This window comes from Dendrobium catenatum, unplaced genomic scaffold (genome assembly GCF_001605985.2).
Source record: "Dendrobium catenatum unplaced genomic scaffold, ASM160598v2 fragScaff_scaffold_506, whole genome shotgun sequence".
NCBI classification, from domain to species: Eukaryota; Viridiplantae; Streptophyta; class Magnoliopsida; order Asparagales; family Orchidaceae; genus Dendrobium; species Dendrobium catenatum.
Window position 1 is genome coordinate 432771 of NW_021318968.1, and position 19014 is coordinate 451784.

The 19014-nt window shown below is 33.0% G+C and overlaps 1 protein-coding gene across 1 annotated transcript; it reads right to left on the reverse strand.

The window, feature by feature from the left end:
* Positions 1 to 5783: 5783 nt before the first annotated feature.
* On the reverse strand, positions 5784 to 9841 carry LOC110103656. Its single transcript, XM_020832455.2, has 4 exons — positions 8847 to 9841; positions 6884 to 7091; positions 6249 to 6378; positions 5784 to 6174 (listed from the first exon to the last, which is right to left on the reverse strand). Exons 1-4 carry the CDS (start codon positions 9833 to 9835, stop codon positions 5921 to 5923), a joined length of 1581 nt encoding a protein of 526 aa, XP_020688114.1. The 5' UTR covers positions 9836 to 9841; the 3' UTR covers positions 5784 to 5920.
* Positions 9842 to 19014: the final 9173 nt, after the last annotated feature.

Consider the following 19014-nt stretch of genomic DNA (forward strand, 5'->3'; position numbering starts at 1 on the left):
CGATGCTCGGTTCGATTAAAACTCGTTTGTGATCGTTTAACTAACTAAACAAACAAACTTCAACATTTTAAATACTCGATCCTTAAATAAAAAAGCTTGAACACTAATGTGTTCGATTCATTTATGTTCACGAACAACATCATTTGAAGTTCGTGAACAAGCTTGACATTAAGCTCGATAAAAGCTCGAATGGAGAGAAATGCAACTGCTAAGCTTCATTTAAGAATAAATTCATATAGATTAATCATAATTTCATTTTAAATAGACAACTGCTATTATTATAAATTTAATTTTCTGAACAAAAGACATTTCACATTTGTTTATGTTTGCTTGTTTAAGATGTTCATAAACAAATTTAATGTTTGTTTGTCCAATAAATTATTTGTTAAATATGTTCACGAACATAGCTCGTTAATGCTTGTTGTTTAAAGCTCGACAAGGATTAAACGAACCGAATGTGATATTGAACATGAACCAAATATGAACATCCTTAAATTAAACGAACCAAACATGAACAAAAACAATAAAGCTCGAATCAAACACAAACCAAACTTGAACAAGCTAATTATAAACGAACTCAAACATGAACACACACATACTCGGCTTGGCTCGGCTCGGTTCGTTTGCAGCCCTAATTGTGCAAAAGAGATTTAACTTCCTGTGCATCACATAATAGAAATAAATATAAAATAAGGATTTATAAAATGATCGAAGAATTAATGGCGCTAATAATGCTAAATTTTAAAGCCTTGTTTATTGTTTCGTGAAGAAAAAATGTTGTAGAAATTTAGTATCTGTTTGGAATGACTGTAATGTTTTATAAAATTAGTTTTGAAGTTGGTGTGGAGAAAATAATTTAACTACTATGATTCCAAAAAGTAATTTTTCAATATAAAATTTTTTTGAAAAGCAATAAGAAAGTAATAATCAAATAAAATTGTAGTTGATATCTGAAAAGCAAAGCAGCAAGAAAGCTATCCCAAACAGGGTCTTAGTTCATGAAGGGGCTTTTAAAAATTTTGGCTTCATCGTTTGGAACAGCTTTATTAATGCTTTTTAAAACATTTTTCTAGTAGAAATTTTTTTTTTCTGTATTTGTATAAATTTATGGTGATCTTCATTGCTTATTTTCTAACAAATGATTCAAATAATTGATGATTGCAAGCTGCATGACAAAGAAATTCATTCAGCATGATAGATTTTTGTTATTTTGAACTTTACTTTTCAGCAAAACAGCAAGATATCATCAGTAATCTTTTGCTTTTCACTTAATCTTAGCAATGTATCTTTTTCTGATGGTTTGACTCTTAACGTTTATGTAATAGTTATTTAAAACTTAATATGCGAATCCATTTTAAGTTCTCAAAGATCAAAATATGCAGAACCTTAATACTTTTGTGTGCCTTTAATGTATCGCCGATTTTTTCTAGCACAAAAACTAAGGTTTCGTTTCGAACGTCTTTCTTATTGCTTCTTAAAAAAACTTTTTAGTACATAAATTTTAACTTTTGTACTAAAAATATGATTTAAAAAGTAATAAAAAAATAGTCCCAAACAAAACTTAAGCTAAAAAATCGATAATTCATTAAAATTATCAACATAATTATTAGAGTTTGTGACCCAAATTCTGTTCGACTATAACCCAAAAGCTTATGGTGCAACATATATATGAACCCTTACTCTTTTTCGCTCGCATATCCATGGATGTAATTAGAGTTTTGGAGATATGTTATGCGAGCAGTCACTCTTCACTTATAACTGGTTTCTTCAAATTAGTTGATATATCATAAAAAATTTATCTTGATCAAGCACAAAAAATAGAAACTCACTTACAATTTTTCTATCCGGAGTTTTCATTTTTTTGCAGACAGAAGCACTAATATATGCAAAATTATTAACTATTGTGGAGCTTGTGCCATAGGAATCATAAGAAAATGAAAATTAAAAAAAATGCAAGACGTACCTATTCTAAATAGAGCAGAGCACCCAATTTATGGCTTCATGCTTACATTATCTAAAAAAAGTAATCATTTTCTCAAGAAGAGCAATTATCTCAAACAGGCGAACAGCACGAATAGAAATAGAAAGTTTGAAAAAGCGTGAAAAAAAGTTTGAATTGCCCCCCCTGAGCATTAAGCAGTTCCGCCTCTGTGTTCACGAACAATATCATTTGAAGTTCGTGAACAAGTTTGGCATTAAGCTCGATAAAAGCTCGAATGGAGAGAAATGCAACTGGTAAGCTTCATTTAAGAATATAATCATATAGATTAATCATATTTTCATTTTAAATAGACAACTGCTTTTATTATAAATTTAATTTTCTGAACAAAAGGCATTTCATATTTGTTCATGTTTGCTAGATTGTGTGTTTAAGATGTTCATGAACAAATTTAATGTTTGTTTGTTCAATAAATTGTTTGTTAAATATGTTCACGAACATAGCTCTTTAATGCTTGTTGTTTAAAGCTCGACAAGCATTAAACGAACCGAACGTGAATTGAACATGAACACAACATGAACACCTTTAAATTAAACGAACCAAACATGAACACAAACAATAAAGCTCGAATCAAACACAAACCAAACTTGAACAAGCTAATGATAAACAAACTCAAACATGAACACTAACATACTCGGCTCGGCTTGGCTTAGCTCGTTTGCAGCCCTAATTGTGCAAAAGAGATTTAACTTACTGTGCATCACATAATAGAAATAAATAGAAAATAAGGATTTATAAAATGATCGAAGAATTAATGGCGCTAATAATGCTAAATTTTAAAGCCTTGTTTATTGTTTCGTGAAGAAAAAATGTTGTAGAAATTTAGGATCTGTTTGGGATGGCTGTAATGTTTTATAAAATTAGCAGTGAAGTTGGTGTGGAGAAAATAATTTAACTACTCTGATTCCAAAAATAATTTTTCAACAGAATTTTTTTTAAGCAATAAGAAAGAAATAATCAAATAAAATTGTAGTTGGTGTCTGAAAAGCAAAGCAACAAGAAAGCTATCCCAAACAGGCTCTTAGTTCATGAAGGAGCATTTAAAATTCTTGGTATCGTTTGGGACGACTTTCTTAATTCTTCTTAAAGTAACTTTCTAGTACAAATTTTTTTTTCCTGTACTCATAAAAATTTAGGCTGATCTTCATTGCTTATTTTCTAACAAATGATTCAAAAAATTGATGATTACAAGCTGCATGGCAAAGAAATTCATTCAGCATGATAGATTTTAGTTATTTTGAACATTACTTTATTTTAGAGAGGGATAAATAGTGCTCTCTTAGATAGAATTTCTTCATGTAATCTCAACTTAAGCTTACTTTTTGCAGCAAAACAGCAAGATATCATCAGTAATCTTTTGCTTTTCACTTAATCTTAGCAATGTATCTTTTTCTGATGGTTTGACTCTTAACGTTTATGTAATAGTTATTTAAAACTTAATATGCGATTCCATTTTAAGTTCTCAAAGATCAAAATATGCAGAACCTTAATTCTTTTGTGTCTTTAATGCATGTATCACCGAATTTTTCTTGCACAAAAACTAAGGTTTCGTTTGGAACGTCTTTCTTACTGCTTCTTAAAAAAACTTTTTAGTACATAAATTTTAATTTTATACTAAAAACTTGATTTAAAAAGTAATAAAAAATAGTCCCAAACGAAACTTAAGCTAAAAAATTGACAACACATTAAATTTATCAACATAATTATTAGAGTTTGTGACCCAAATTCTGTTAGACTTTAACCGAAAAGCTTATGGTGCAACATATATATGAGCTCTTATTCTTTTTCGCACGCATATCCATGGATGTAATTTAGAGTTTTGGAGATATGTTATGCGAGCAGTCACTCTTCACTTATAACTGGTTTCTTCAAATTAGTTGATATGTCATAAAAAATTTATCTTGATCAAGCACTAATCTCAAAGAAATTTTGAATTGAAAATTTTAGAAATTAAATTCGGAACCATCAGAACCATTCAAACTCCGATTTCAACAAATTGGATGTCTCAAAAAGACAAATCCAACGACACCAAATTCGACCCAATCTGATCCCAAATGGGTCCAAATCGAGGATTAAAAAAAAATGGAAGGTTCAAATCATAAATTTGATTATCAAAAGATTTTAAATGTTGCATGCTTATAGTCTACCCGAGCAGCTCGAAGAGACGAATCCAACGAGTCCAAGATCATTGCATTATGATATCATTAAGACAATGATCAAATACTCAATAAACGGTTCATGATCAATGGAATAGATATCGGTCATCCCTTTGAACCACTCCCAACATGATCTTAAGTTTTTTCATATTTATCAGTTATGGTACTCCAAGAAAACTATAAATAGATCTCCCATTCTTTACTGAAAGGGGGACCAAGCAATGAAGAAAAAAAAAAGAAGAGGAAGAATGTAAAGAAATTTCATCTCTTTTGCTACAAAGCTCTTCCTCGACCACTGCCCAGCCACCAACTGTCGCAAGACTACGGTCTTTCTGATCTCCGTCACCCTCGATTACGGTCCATCTGACCACTGTCACCCAACTACGGTCTTTCAGACCACCGTCATTTGACTACAGTCTTTCCGACCTTTATTACCCTTCGGCAACAATCCTTGAATCCTTCCAACCACCGTCACCCTACTGTTGTCTTTACGAGCTCTGTCGCCTGACAATTACGACCCTTTCAACCTCCATCACTGACTACAGTCTTTCCGACCTCTGTCAACTGCCGACTATGATCCTTCCAACCACCGTCATCAACTACGATCTTTCTGACCTTCGTCGTTCACCAACTATGGTTCTTCCAACCACCATCACTTGACTATAGTCTTTATGGCCTCCGTCACCTACCAACTACAATCCTTCAGACTATCATCGCCCGACTACAGTCTTTTTGAGCTCCATCACCCGACTACGGTCCTTCTGACCATCGTCATTCAACTACGTTCCTTCCAAACTACATTTCTTGACAAGTATGGTCCTACTGATCAAACGAAAATGTCAACACTAATTCTTCCAAATAGTACCATGTAATGCACTGTATATGGTGTATATATATTACATCGAGGCATGGCCTTCCCCAAGGATGGTCTCAATTGTAATCAACTTCAAATACTAGTAGATTCATTCAACGTGATCAGGTCCCGGGATTTTTCCCCTTTTTAGGGGTTTCCACATAAAAATTCTGGTATCCCTTATAAATGATATACCCCAATCTTTCATCTAATTATGTGTTGGATCTTCATACAAAATTAAAACGCTAAAATTTATATTGCTCTACCACCACGAATATTCCAAGACACAACAATAGTAAATTCTTCTTCTTTGTATGTATTTTTTTTTTTACTTTTTCATGTAAATTTACAAGGATTTTTTTTAATGTTTTATGATCCATTTTTCATTTTTTACTGTTACAATAGTAAAGCTTTGAATAAAGATAACATACTTCATTTAATGAATAATAATATTATCTGAATCATATTGAATCAAAGAAATTCTAGCTAGTGGTGTAAAACAATGTATATAACAATTAAGTGAGCTTGTGCTAGTTCCCTCATTAGATGATGCTAGTACTTTTGATTTCAAATTTCAACTTCCTAAGAACTAAAGTATAGTTCAAATGTATAGCAAGTTTTATGCTTGAATGATCCCATCTAACCTGTTATATTTGTAGTTTCCAAATGAATCCAGAGACCTTGCTCTCACAGAATGGAGATTTTGTTCTAAAATAAGCTGACCATTAACCGAAGATCTCTGTAATTACCAATTTCACCAAATCAAACACTAGACTTACTGCAACAACCATAGAATCCATTTTATGAACAATATCTTTCAAAATCTTTCTTTCTTTCTGAGCACATTAATAATAAACATTATCAGTTATATCAGTGGAATGTACAAAGCTCTTTAGAAGTAGCTTTTAATGATCATGAATTAGTTCTCCAAAAAGCTTTTGATTTAGCCATTTCCTTCCTCAAATCTCTTTGCTTCCTCTGTTTGCTCTTCTTATCTTTCACACTTAAGCTTCTATCAATTATGATGTCAACCTTCACAATGTGATGATCTGAAGTGCCCTTTGATGAGAGAACTTCATAAGAACCAGGCACAAATTTGTATATTGAGTTTGGTGATGCCAATATGTAATCCACTCTTGTGCCATACTTGCATGTCCCTTGCACATCTGCAGAACAATTATTTAATGAATAAATAAATATCTACATATAGAAGTAGCTAACCAGAGAGAAGATTTCTTACTTTGTCCTTTAGCCAATACAACCACAGCTTGACATTCTCCTGCAAAATTCTTGGCATCAACATAATGCTTTGATTTCAGAAACTTCATCACTTCAACCTTTGGTGCTGGTTTACCAATCTCTTTATGGTACTGCAGAAAATACCAGTCCTTATAATTATTTCATGCATTTCAATCAGGGGCGGATCCAGCCTTAATTTTCAGGGGCAATCTTATAAGTAAAAATATAGAGTTTTTTTTTTCCATAAATATCCTTACAATCAAAATTTGTTCCGAGGGCAACCCCTATTTGTTCATCGTTGTACGCTTCAAAAAATGTTGGGGGTCCAAGGGAGCAATGCCCCTGCTGGGGTTTCCTAAGGCAGCGCCCCATGAACAAATTTTGATTGTAAGGATATTTTTGGATTCTCTTTATTATTTCTCTTTGTATTTGGTTCATCTTTCCCTAACAAAAACATCTCTACACAATGTGTTTGATTATGTTGGGGGCAATTGCCTAAAAACCCTTATAATAAAGACTAAAAATTACATTGAGTAGGACAAATTACCTAAAGAATTATACCCCCAGCCTTAAGGTGGATCCGCCCATGTTTCAAATAGAACTCTATGGAGAAATCTTTAGCAAGCAAGTAATTACCTTGACTATGTCTGTCCATCTCTCTTCAGAGTAATCTGTTTCATCAAGTGCATTCAGTCCTCCAGCCAATATATGGGGACCATCATTGTGCTGAAGTATGGAGTTTATCTGCTTCATTCTCCAGTTCTCGTCAAGATGGTCAAGGTGAGTGCAGTGGAAGTTTACTTCTCCTACTCTTGGTACTTCAATGGTGGCCTTCATCACATTCCTGCTTGGTTCCCAAGTTCAGAATTTAGACAACAATATTCTGTAGATAGCAGAATTATTCAGATATTAATATAAGTTACAAATGTATTTTCTATGGCTTAGTGTTCATCTTGTTTAAGGAACACATCATTGGCATCAATTCCCTTTCAACAACATACGATCACAACATTGGCATCATTGTTCACCTCTTCTTCTTCCTCCTCATATTATCGGCAAATTATTCTGTCCGGTGTCCGGATTCGTCCGGACACCAATAAAAACACGCCAAGTCACTCAAAAATACCGGGGCCCAGTGCATCCGGGTGAGGTGGCGTCTCTGGATTGGCTGTTCGCATGTCAGGTGACCGGACACAATAATTTGCCCATATTATCACACCCCCGAGTCCCGTCAAGCCCTTCCCACAATAAAATTCAATTGTGACTTCATCTATTACTTTATTGATCAGAGTTTCAAGCATCAGAGGTAAAAAGTAATGGAGTGGTGATTTGAAAATAGAATGTTTTAGAAGTAATATATATATATATAATTAAACTAATTTAAAGTGTTATGCATGCAAATCCTGCTTAATTGAATCACAATTTCATTTCAGAACCTAATCTTTATTGATGTTTCAGAATTTAACTAATTATAGACTAAGGTTTCATTTGGGACAGCTTTTTTCTTTGTTTTTTAAAACGGCATTCAAGTACAAAAATTTCAAATTCTCTAGCTCAAAAATTTTTTGAATTTAAAATTTTGTACTAAAAATTCGTTTTAAAAAATAGTACGGAAGCTGCCCAAACGAAGTCTAAGAAGATAAATTGGACAAAGATATCAAACTGCTCTCTACTTGGATTCAAAATTTATGACACGCCTAAACAAAGACAAGCAACTATGGATGTATATATACTTTTGATCAAAATATAATATTCCTCTTTCAGATGGCTTATAAAATTAAAAAGACAATATTGCCCATTCTTCGCTGAGCTCCTCCTGCCTCCTCGATGCGAAGAAAATGGTGAAGATTTAGGGGAGAGAAAGAGAAGGAAGAAGACAGCCAGACAGGGAAGTTAGAGGAGAAGCAGGAGGATATTTTGGGAAGAAAGAAGCTTTTTTTTATAATAAAATTAGTGTGCAGATAAAGAAGTAGATAAATTAGAGGAATTTGCATGTCTAAAACTTAAATTTTAATATTTATTTATATAATATAATTATTCAATATGTTTTTACATTTTTTTTAATGTATAAATTTTCATGCAATTAAAAATTAAAGTATTATATAAAAATTTAAAATTCAAAGATTATATGTGTAAATATATCAAAATTATGTGGTATGTATCTAAAATATATTTTGTAGCAGCTTAAATCATTATTATAACTAGAATATCATATGTCTACCCAGTAGTTGTAGAACTGCTGCAAAACATCTTTGCAGCACATTGCAATCACAGCGATCGTGCAACGGTTCTATAACCGATGCAAGGAAATTTGTGACGGTTAAAACCACCAAAAATGATATAATTTTGTGTTGCCGTAGCTCTTTTTTCTAATAGTGATATAGATCATTGTTATAAAAAAATCCTCATTTTATCTTTAAATAAAATTTGAATGGAAGAGATTAAAAATTAAAAAAATAATAAAGTACACAAACTATAACATAGATGAAAATTATCAAAATAAAAAATATTCACAATAATTTTATCATCTAATGTTAATGAAATGCAAATACTAATTAAGGTTAATAACATTGATTATGAAAAACTGAAGAAGCATCACCTGAAATCAGAGTCATCAAAAACCTTCTGAACTCTCCACTGCTTAATGGGAAACCTCGAAAGCACAGCGTTGCCATACTCCGGCGCCCAGCTCTCAGCAAACACATACTTCATCCCCAACCCGGCTGCCAAATCTGAAAGCGGCCTCATCTCATTCTCCTCCTCTGCCTTCACATTCTGCAGCCCAATTATATCTGCACCCACCTCTCTCAACACATCCAATACGCTTCTTCCGCTGCTTTCCCTTCTACTGCTAGCTCTAAAGTTCAAACCTTTGCTTTTTCTCTCAATCTCGTTGTCAGGAAGATTTATGGAAACTTTTAGCTTGGGCTTCGTTAAGCTGGGAAGCTGCTTTAAGATGCTTCTCGGCCGGTGGTTAACCGATTTGCATCGAAGATCGTGCTCAGATGGGGTAGAAGCCGCGGGAGCCATGGAGAACATGGAAGCGTTGAAGGTGGCGATGCGGATTGGCCGGGTGGGGAGCTCGGGGAAAGCGGGAACGGCTGGATTGATAAGCGATTCTTTACCGACGGATTCGGCGGGCTTGGATTTGAACCGGGATGTGAAGCCGCGGATGGTGATTTTGTTCCTGTGAAAGCGGCGGTGAGCGCACCGGATGCGGCGGCATAGGCGGCGGAGTCGCCACCCGGTTGTTTTGAGCATGGAGGATGGAAAAGATCGGAATTTGGCGACGCTTATGGTGAAAGCGTCTGTAAAAACTCTGCTTTTTATTTTTCTACTTCTCCGTTTGGGCATTCGAGAGATCAATGGCATGAGACTAATCTTAAGTGGGGAAGGCTTAAGATGATTCCTGTGAATTGATTTGAAAACGTTAGCGCTGGCACGTGGAGGAGAGAGAATGGAGGTAGGGGGGAGAGAGAGAGAGGTGGGTGGAGAGGAGGGAGATACTCTTCCAACTGCCCCAGCGAGGAAAGAGGATGCTTTTGCAAGAAAGACAACTGGATACATGGAGGGCATCAACAACTCCATGAAGTATGCGTTTGCTCATGAATGAATGGAGTTTGTTTGAACAGGATTCTCTCTCTCCTCTCTTCTTTTGTATGGACTTTTTTTTTTTTTTTACATTAATGGATGTGCATGCTTCGATACCGGAGTAGCCATGGCATGTTGTGATATGTGAATTATGATGAAATTTTTTAATCTTTTTGACTAATTATGGTTGCTTGGAATGCTAATTGGCACTTTGACAGCATAAATTATTATGTGCTGATTTCGAACGTCATCTAGACACCAACAAGAATGTGCTTTCACATATTCGCTCGGTACCGTAGCTTGGTGCCGCTGATGTGCTACATTCTAGTTGATCTCCGAACAACGTTCTACGTATGGCCTCCCACACATAATAATTAATTCTTTGATGGGAATGGGTGATGCTCGAAGCCTTTGACTTGTGTTGCTCATAGTTTTAATTTTTCAGTCAACTTCCAATCAAGAAACCAATGAAGCTAAAATTTTGTAATTTGTGTCACGAATCACGATGGTGGTTCTTCTTCTTATAAGAGGGGATACTTGACATTTAAAATGGTAAGTGCGAAATATCAATTGTTGATAGATGTTAAGCATTGATTATTGTTATCTTTTAGATGGTGGTCAACAAGAAATGATAAAGTCATGTTAACAGTCGGCAATTGGTTCAATAGTTCATTAATAGAGGAGAAATCGAACAATTAGGAATACAACTACTAGATGTCATTGCCTGACAAAATGTCAAAAATTTGTCGTGGAAGTGCAACAGAGGAATGTTCTATGATGAATATTAATGGTGGTGATAGTATGTGTCGATGTTGATCGAATAATTGTGTGAAGTAGTAAGAACAATAGGTGTTGATATTGATTGAGATGTATCATCACATAATAATGAGTAGAGTTCTTAAATTCTCTCTCAAATAAAAGTTCTCCTTTAAATGTGTAGAATTAAGGCCTATAAATTTCTTGAAAGAAAAAAAAATGTTCATATAATATAAGTAAAAAATTATTGGATATGTATACCTAACAATTGTATCATGAATATTAAATTTTAATTTTAAAAATATATTGCATAAATAACTTAAGGTGCACGTATCTCTCTTGTATTTTAAAATAAATTACATATATAATTTGGTATCTATTCAACAATATTTTATTTTTTTTATTTTGCTCTATTTTCATAATACTTTTTTATAATATTTACTTTTTATTTTTTTTTTATAAGAGAGTAATTTTTTCAACTTAAAGGTAACAATCTATAATATCATGTGGCTATTTTTTCTTCAATTGAATTTAAGAATTTAGTAAATTTTAATAAATTTTTAAAATAGCAATTGACATATATAAAATATTATTTTATGATCCATCATATTCACTCGGAGTTGCCACTTCCTTTGTTAAAACTTATGTGCATGCTCATTTTTCAACATGAGGTAGCTCAAATGAGTCAGCCACGCCCACCTAGTTAAGCTATTTCAAGAACATTTGTCCCTCTATTCAAGTTTTTTAAGTCTTTGTTTCAAACAATTTTTTAAAGCATTTTTTAATACAAAAATTTTTAATTCAACACATTTTGGTACTAAAAAATTTCTCTAGAAATTAAAAAAAAAATCATTCCAAACAAAATCTAAATATTTACAAACTTAATGCATCTGTGATACATCAGTTTTATATAAGAGTTATCACTAGGGGTGTCAATATTTGACACGACACGAAAACTCGGCCGGAACTTGTCCAAAAAGTTGTTGGTTCGGGATAGGGATTTCGACTAATTTGTAAAACGGAGTCGGATTCGGATTGACCTGAAACCCGAAAATCAACCCAATTTGACCCATTTTTAATTAATTTAGGGGGTTGTAAGAGATTGTTATGATATAAGTAAATGCTATTTCCGAAAAATAATAAACCATGTTGCCTAAATTGAATTAAATTTGATTTATTTTAAGTTGATTGAAGTAACTCTTACCTTAATTTGATTTAGGTTTAAATAAATCGAATTAAATTAAAAAATTAGTAAAACATATTCGAAGCTGGTTGGGTTCGAGTCCGAAAAACCGACCAGTTTGAAAAAAACGGGTGAGGTTCGGGTTGGGTCAAACAGAGCCAGGTCAATTTCGAATTAGACTCGAACCTGACCCGTGACCCAATTTTGACTGCCTTAGTTATCACATCATCCTAAATTAGTTTAGACATCGTTTCAAGCAGACTAATTGGATTGGATTGAATCAATCATCAGTTCAATCTTCAAAGCCATCTCCAAATATGTGCTTAACATCAAAAACTTTAATTTTGTCATAATATTTCATCTAATACTTTTTTTAAGATATAAATCAAAATTAATGAATCTGATTTTTATAATTACCTTTAGATAACTATCAATTATCACTAATGATTTTCTTAATGACTGGTCTTCGCTAGTGGTGGCCCAGCCATTGTCATCAAATCTTAGTTTAAATCATAAAAAATGCATATTAGGTGAAATAATTGTTTTCATCATGGTCAGACATGTCACATGATTTTGATTAGTTCTGCAGTGAAGAACATTGAGATATTAATTAAACAAATGCCGGCGTTCCTCCTCATAATTTATATAAATGATGACAGCATTAGTGTTGACAAAAATAAGTGCTTATGTATTGAATATTCAAGCTTCGTTTGGGACGATTTTTTCATTGCTTCTTAAAGCAGAGTTTTAGTACAAAATTTTTAATTTTAATACTAAAGTTTTGTTTTAAAAAACAATAAAAAATACGCTCCAAACGAAGCCTATGGCTTTGTTTGAGACGGCTTTCTTATTGCTTCTTAAAGCAGAAGAAAGTAGCTTATCTATTAAATTTTTGTATTAAAAAGTTGTTTTAAGAAGTAGAAGAATGTTGTCCCAATCGAAGCCTAAGGTTTGGTTTGATATGAATTTTTTTTTTTTAAAGAAAATTTTTAATATAAAATTTTTAATTTTTGTATTAAAAATTATTTTAAAAAACAGTAAGAAAGTCATCCGAACAAAGCCTAAATAATTTTGTGTTAATTAGAATAATGATTAACAAAGCAGCTTAGGAAGATCAAGAGCATGTGATGATTGATAATAGCCGTCCGATTTGGCGTTTATGAATTATGATTTACCCAACATGTGGGTCCATGCGTCCTCTTAAAATGGGAAGGGTTGGGTACTGTGTTGTTTGGTTCTAAATTAATTATTATTTATGATGGTCCCCGAAAATCGAATATTGACCCGATTTTGACCCGAAAATTAGCAATTTTGGGTCAATTCCGGGTCATTCGTGTCGGGTCGGGTTGACCCGGACCCGAATCGGGTCGGGTTCGGGTCCAGAAACCTGACCCGTTTTTAAAAACGGGTCGGGTTCGGGTTGACCCGAACAGTGCCGGGTCAGTTTCGAGTTCGACCCGAACCCAACCCGTTGACCCGAATTGACACCCCTAATGTGGGTCCATGCGTCCTCTTAAAATGGGAAGGGTTGGGTACTGTGTTTTTTGGTTCTATATTAATTATTATTTATGATGGTCCAAATAAAATGACCGGTTTAACAAATTGAACCAAACCGATTCGATGGATTTTGGTTGATTTGGGTTTGGGTTTTGATGTAATTAAGAACATGACCAATTAGAAATTTTAGTTTTGATTCAAATGTATTTGAAATGTTTATAATTGTTTGATGTTTGTAAAAGAAAAGTAAGTTATTTTTGGCTCGAAGTCAAATGATGGTAGTAGAAGATGACGTCGGTAGCAGCATCCGATGGTGATATCAGTTGGTCATCGGCAACGAACAACTGCAAAGTAGTCAGTTTGTAGCGAGAAAGGCAGCCAACAAAATGAGCAAATTTACAATATATAAAAAATGAAGAATGGATTGAAAATGCTAATATTTTATATTGTATTAATTTTTTATCAAATTAAATACCTAAAATTTGAAATCCTTTGCATTTAAAATAATTTGAATTCTTTTTTTTTTTTAGCAAATCAAATTGTCCCTAAATTAATTTAAAAAATAAAGTGTGATATAAGAAAAATATTGAGCCAAAGAGCAAACCAAATGATAAATATTATATTATGATTATAACAAAATAAAACATGAAAATAATATGCAATATGATTTATATATTATGTTCAATGGGCCGCTTTATTTATTTTAGTTTCAGAAAATTTCAAATCAAATAAAAATCAGTTTATAAGACCAAAATAAAAATAAATTAAAACTGTTTCTTTTAATATTTTTTTAAAGATTTAACAATTAATTAACTTATTAACACACTCTTATAATCCACCTATGAAAAGCTAATTCTTTGGAAGTGTTGGGCTTGAGGAAGGGATTCAAATTGCTCTCCATGGGCTTGGTCCATAAAAAATTAACAGGAGAATAGCAAAGGCGGATCTACTATAAAGGGAGAGGCTGCATCATTAATTTGATAGGCTATAAAGCTCAATAGTTTAAATTTCTTTGCAAAAACTCCATCATAGTTTTTTTTTTTAAAGGATAAACTATTGAAGTAAAGATAAAGTTACAACCAACCAAAGAGGAGAGCACGAACATCAGCAAAAGAAAAGAAAAATTTACAGTGGAGCAACCAACCAACAAAAGAAAAACAACGAGGGATGACCAAATTTGGGCTCAAGTAATGGCAAAACGTTGCAATCATCCAGACGGAGATCCAAGCCCTCCAAAGGGCAAGTAACAAGCCAACAAAATCAAACAGCCGAAACACCCACGAAGAGCAACAAGAACCCGCCAACATTGGTTGCCAATGAGCCAAACGAATGGATGAAAAGCAGGTTCGCCACATCATAGCCCGGGCTAAAAATATTAGCCTCACCAACCAAGCCAACAAAAACTAAACACAAATCCAAATCCAAAGAAATGTGCAAATCAACCACATCATCCAAACAGACGGAACCTTATTTGGATTTTCTGCAACGACGATTTCTCCCAACCAATGAAAAATCATTTCCATCCTGCAACATATAAGTTTCACGAAGACCCCCAGACGATTCAACAAAGACAGCTTGATCCCCATCCGAACTAATAGGGGAAACATTCAACCAATCTGAATGGTCCACAAAGCAGTCTTTAACCTTGCCCAATTTAACTTGCAAAGCATCATTGGAAATAAGTGCTACCGGCACATCCACAAATTGAGCAGACATAAGAGCCCCCACAGAAGTACCTGAAACAGTAACAACAGAAGTATCAGTAGACCCACCCAAATCAGTGGATTTAAAATTCACAATCATATTAACTCCACATTGACCATTAACATTATCCACCAGAAACACCATCACTAGTGAAATCCTTAGCAACAATAGGGGCAACAGTTGCACAAGATCCCACCAACACAATAGCGTCATCACAAATCTAAGAACAAACTACAGGAGCAGGGTCCTCCATCGAATCCTCCAAAGGAAGAACCAATGAATCCACAACTGCTGGAACGTCAGCCACATCCACAAGCACCACCACACTATCGAAAGGCTGAATGCCAACAACATTAGCATCTACAATATCAACATTATTCAAAACATGTTCAGGCACCACCCCACAAGCCAAAGGATTAATGCCATCATCATGACCATCCACAAGATTAGCATTATTTAAAATAGGTTCAACATCCTTGTTTAAAACAGAATGAGTTAAAGCTAAATGGGGATGAAGGATTTTGCATTCAGATTTAGAGTTCCCCAAAGACTTGCAATGAGAGCAATAACAAGGAAAATCCTCCATCACAATCGGTTGAATTTACCCTAAATTTTCTGGACCAACCCATACCATATAAGGATAAGATTTCGTAACATTTAGCTTAACCAAGACACGAGCCTCCGAAGACCTAGAGCCCAACGAAGTAGCATGATCAATCTTAAGAGGCCGACCAAACATAGAACCCAAACCATGCAAAATTCGTGGGGAGAAAAGATGAGGACGCATGTTAGGGAAAGAAATCCATATAGGAATAATGGGTGATTCAATCTCCACATCAAAGATTGGCGTCCACTTGAAGATCTTCATGTAACATTTGTTTACAAAATAAGAGCGGTGAACAAACAGACGACAATAGTCTAGATCATTAACAAGTTTGATTAAAACATGTCTGGGATTAAGAACAGTAACAAAAAACTCGCCATTGAGCTTGAGGTTAAAAAAAATTTCTGAATATCCTCAAGCGACGGCCTGTGCGAAGTGAATTTGCCTACCAGAGCAAACTCAAAAGGAAATGCTAGAACTAGAAATTAAGTTTACAAAATCCACACCGAGGGCAAACCGCGGAAAGAAGCTATTTTGATATCTGGGAAAAGAGAGGGGGAAGAACCATTAGATAAAGCATCACGAAAAGATTTTGAAAAAGATTTGGTGGCCAAAAACCCAAGATCAACCAAACGCTTGTCCGCCATCGACAAAGACAACATGAAGAAAACCAGCTTAAAGAAAATAAAAGAACTCAGAAAGGGAGAGATCAGAACTTCACTGAGAGGTGAAGAATCACTGGCGGCCATGAAGAGGGCAACGGAAAACGAAAATCCGAGCGAGACAAAACCCTAGCGGGAGGAAAAAAAATTATTTTGGCTTATCATAGTTAAATCTATAGGGGGGGCAATGTAACACAATCATCAATTTTTTGAAATTATACGTATCTCTTGATATGCTTTGTACTTTAATAATAATACTATTTTATTTATTCTGAATGATTTAAATTAAGGCTTTGTTTGGGACGATTTTCTTACTACATTTTAAAGAAGCTTTCTAGTACAAAAATTATCGTTTGAGGCGGCTTTCTTAGCTTCTTAAAGCAGCTTTCTAGTGCAAAAATTAAAATTTTTGTACTTGAAAGCTGTTTTAAGAAGTAGTAAGAGAGCCATCACAAACGAGGCTTCATTTGTGACATCTTTTTTGTTGATTTTCTAAATCAACTTTATGGTACAAAAATTTCTATATAAAATTTTCTTAAATTAGAAATTTTTATTAAAAAGTCGTTTTAGAAAGCAACAAGATAGCTGTCCCAAAAGAAGCCTAAGTCTCTCCTAATTCTTAATAATACTTTTTTCTGCTTTCATTTGCTTTGTTCATCATCTTCTGCTATACCCTCATTTCAAAGTATGATCAGCCTAGTTGTTCTTCTATGGGACAAATGAAGATGGATGTTTGAAATAAGTCAAATGAAAAAATAGGATTATGTAAATAACATACTATAGATTAAAGGCTCCGTTTTGGACAGCTTTGTTACTCTTTTATAAAATTATTTTCTATTATAAAAAATTTTAATTTTTATACTAGAAAACTAATTTAAGAAGCAGTAAGAAAACTGTCATAAACAAAACCTAAATTTGATAACCTGGTTGATTATAATATTTGTCATCTTATAGCTCAGAATTTTGAAGCTGGCAATATGTGAATAAAATTGTAGAAAAAATTGGCTATAAAATATTATTAATTAATTTATAATTAATTATTACTCAATTAATATGTCATTTTTCTATGCGAATCTATCATCAGAATTACTCTATTATTTTCAAATTAGCATAAACTATTATAATAATTATTATTATACCATGCATGCATGTATTTATATGTAACTAAAATTAAAGATGGCTCTCCAAAACTCCTATAATCCAAACTCACAACTCAATTTTATGAAAATAAACTTCAAAATTAAAATTCAACACTTCAATCAAAATTTTTTATTTTTTCAGGGGACTTAAGGTGGATCCGCCCATGACAAGCACGAAAATTGACTTACGACTGAGACAAAAGTATAACTCGATTGATCAACACAATTAGATTCCATACAGACTAACAAGTATAAGTAGATAACAAGGCTAAAAAACAAGATAACCGATTTGTATTATACTTTCATAAGCATCGTTACCGTAGGTGCTTTTTCTTATACATGCTTAGAGAACAGGCAGTGGTACAACTATATATTATTGAAAAATGGCTAAGAAAGCTATATTTTATTTCCTAAAAGCTATAAATTATACTATTTTGAATAGATTCGATCTTAGCTTAAAATTGAATTGAATTAGACTTGATTTGGACAGAGCAAAAAGGCAATTTGATCTTGAACTAATTGTTTCTAAGTTTTGTGCTAGCCAGCTTCTATTGAAAGAGAGTAAAACGAGAAGAAGAAAAAAAATCTATCAGCTAATTAATGAAAATTTTATTTTATTTTGACATATTTTCTTCTTTATTTGTTTAGAGAATACTAGCTTAAATAGAGAGAATTATTTATAATATTTGTTGCTAAAGAGGCTTTTTTTTTTATTAAGTTGGTATAAATTAATCTGAAGAACAACTTCAATGGGTCTTAATTAAAGCACTCAGATTCTCCTTGAAAACAATTATCATCACATTTTAAACAAGAATATTTAATCTTATTTGATAATATATTTTACCCTTAGAAAATAAAAATCAATAAAATTTTTAAGGTTTACAATAAATTCTTCAATTAGTACCTCCACTCTCAATCTATATTTATATACTTAATAACTTCACTAAAAGTGATTATCATATTAATTAAGCTACTTGAATAAATCAAGGATCAGATTTATTGACTCATCAAAACTTGATCACCACCATTCATTAAAATTCTGGTGGTGACCAGCAAGCATGTGAGGGATAGGGAGTTAGGGATTCTGATTGAAATGGGGAAGAAAATTAAAGTTTTGTTTGGAACAGTTTTATTACTGTTATTTAAAATAGTTTTTTGTATTAAATTTTTTTGATTTAAAAAAAAATTGTATTAAAAAATTGTCTTAAAAAGCAATGAAAAATCATTCCAAATAAAACCTAAGACTGACCATGTCAAATTCTGATATTCGCAACTGCATATACACAATGAATAAATTTGTTGCAAATCTTTACAATTATGGAAAGCCCCACAAAGCCGTCTGAAAGTTGGTGTATATACATAGTATTCTTGTACATATTTAAGACTTCGTTTAGGATGACTTTTTTAGTACTTCTTAAAGTAGATTTCAAGTACAAAAATTTTAATTTTTCTACTAGATAGCTGTTTTAAAAGCAGTAAGAAAAGCCGTCCCAAACAAAACTTGACTCTTTCGAATTAAAAGACTCCCAAATATCATATTATGTTCTACCAAAAGAAATCTTCAGCTCGCAAATATTATAATTTTTTTATATTTTTATTACATCTTAATTAAACAAGCTCAAATATATATG

Excerpts from the sequence above, each read along its gene's own strand:
- LOC110103656 (XM_020832455.2), bottom strand. The coding sequence starts at position 9,835 with ATGGAGTTGTTGATGCCCTCCATGTATCCAGTTGTCTTTCTTGCAAAA. Across the intron at positions 6,379-6,883 it reads GATGGACAGACATAGTCAAG|TACCATAAAGAGATTGGTAA; the intron begins GTAATTACTTGC and ends TATTTTCTGCAG. Across the intron at positions 6,175-6,248 it reads TGTATTGGCTAAAGGACAAA|ATGTGCAAGGGACATGCAAG; the intron begins GTAAGAAATCTT and ends ATTGTTCTGCAG.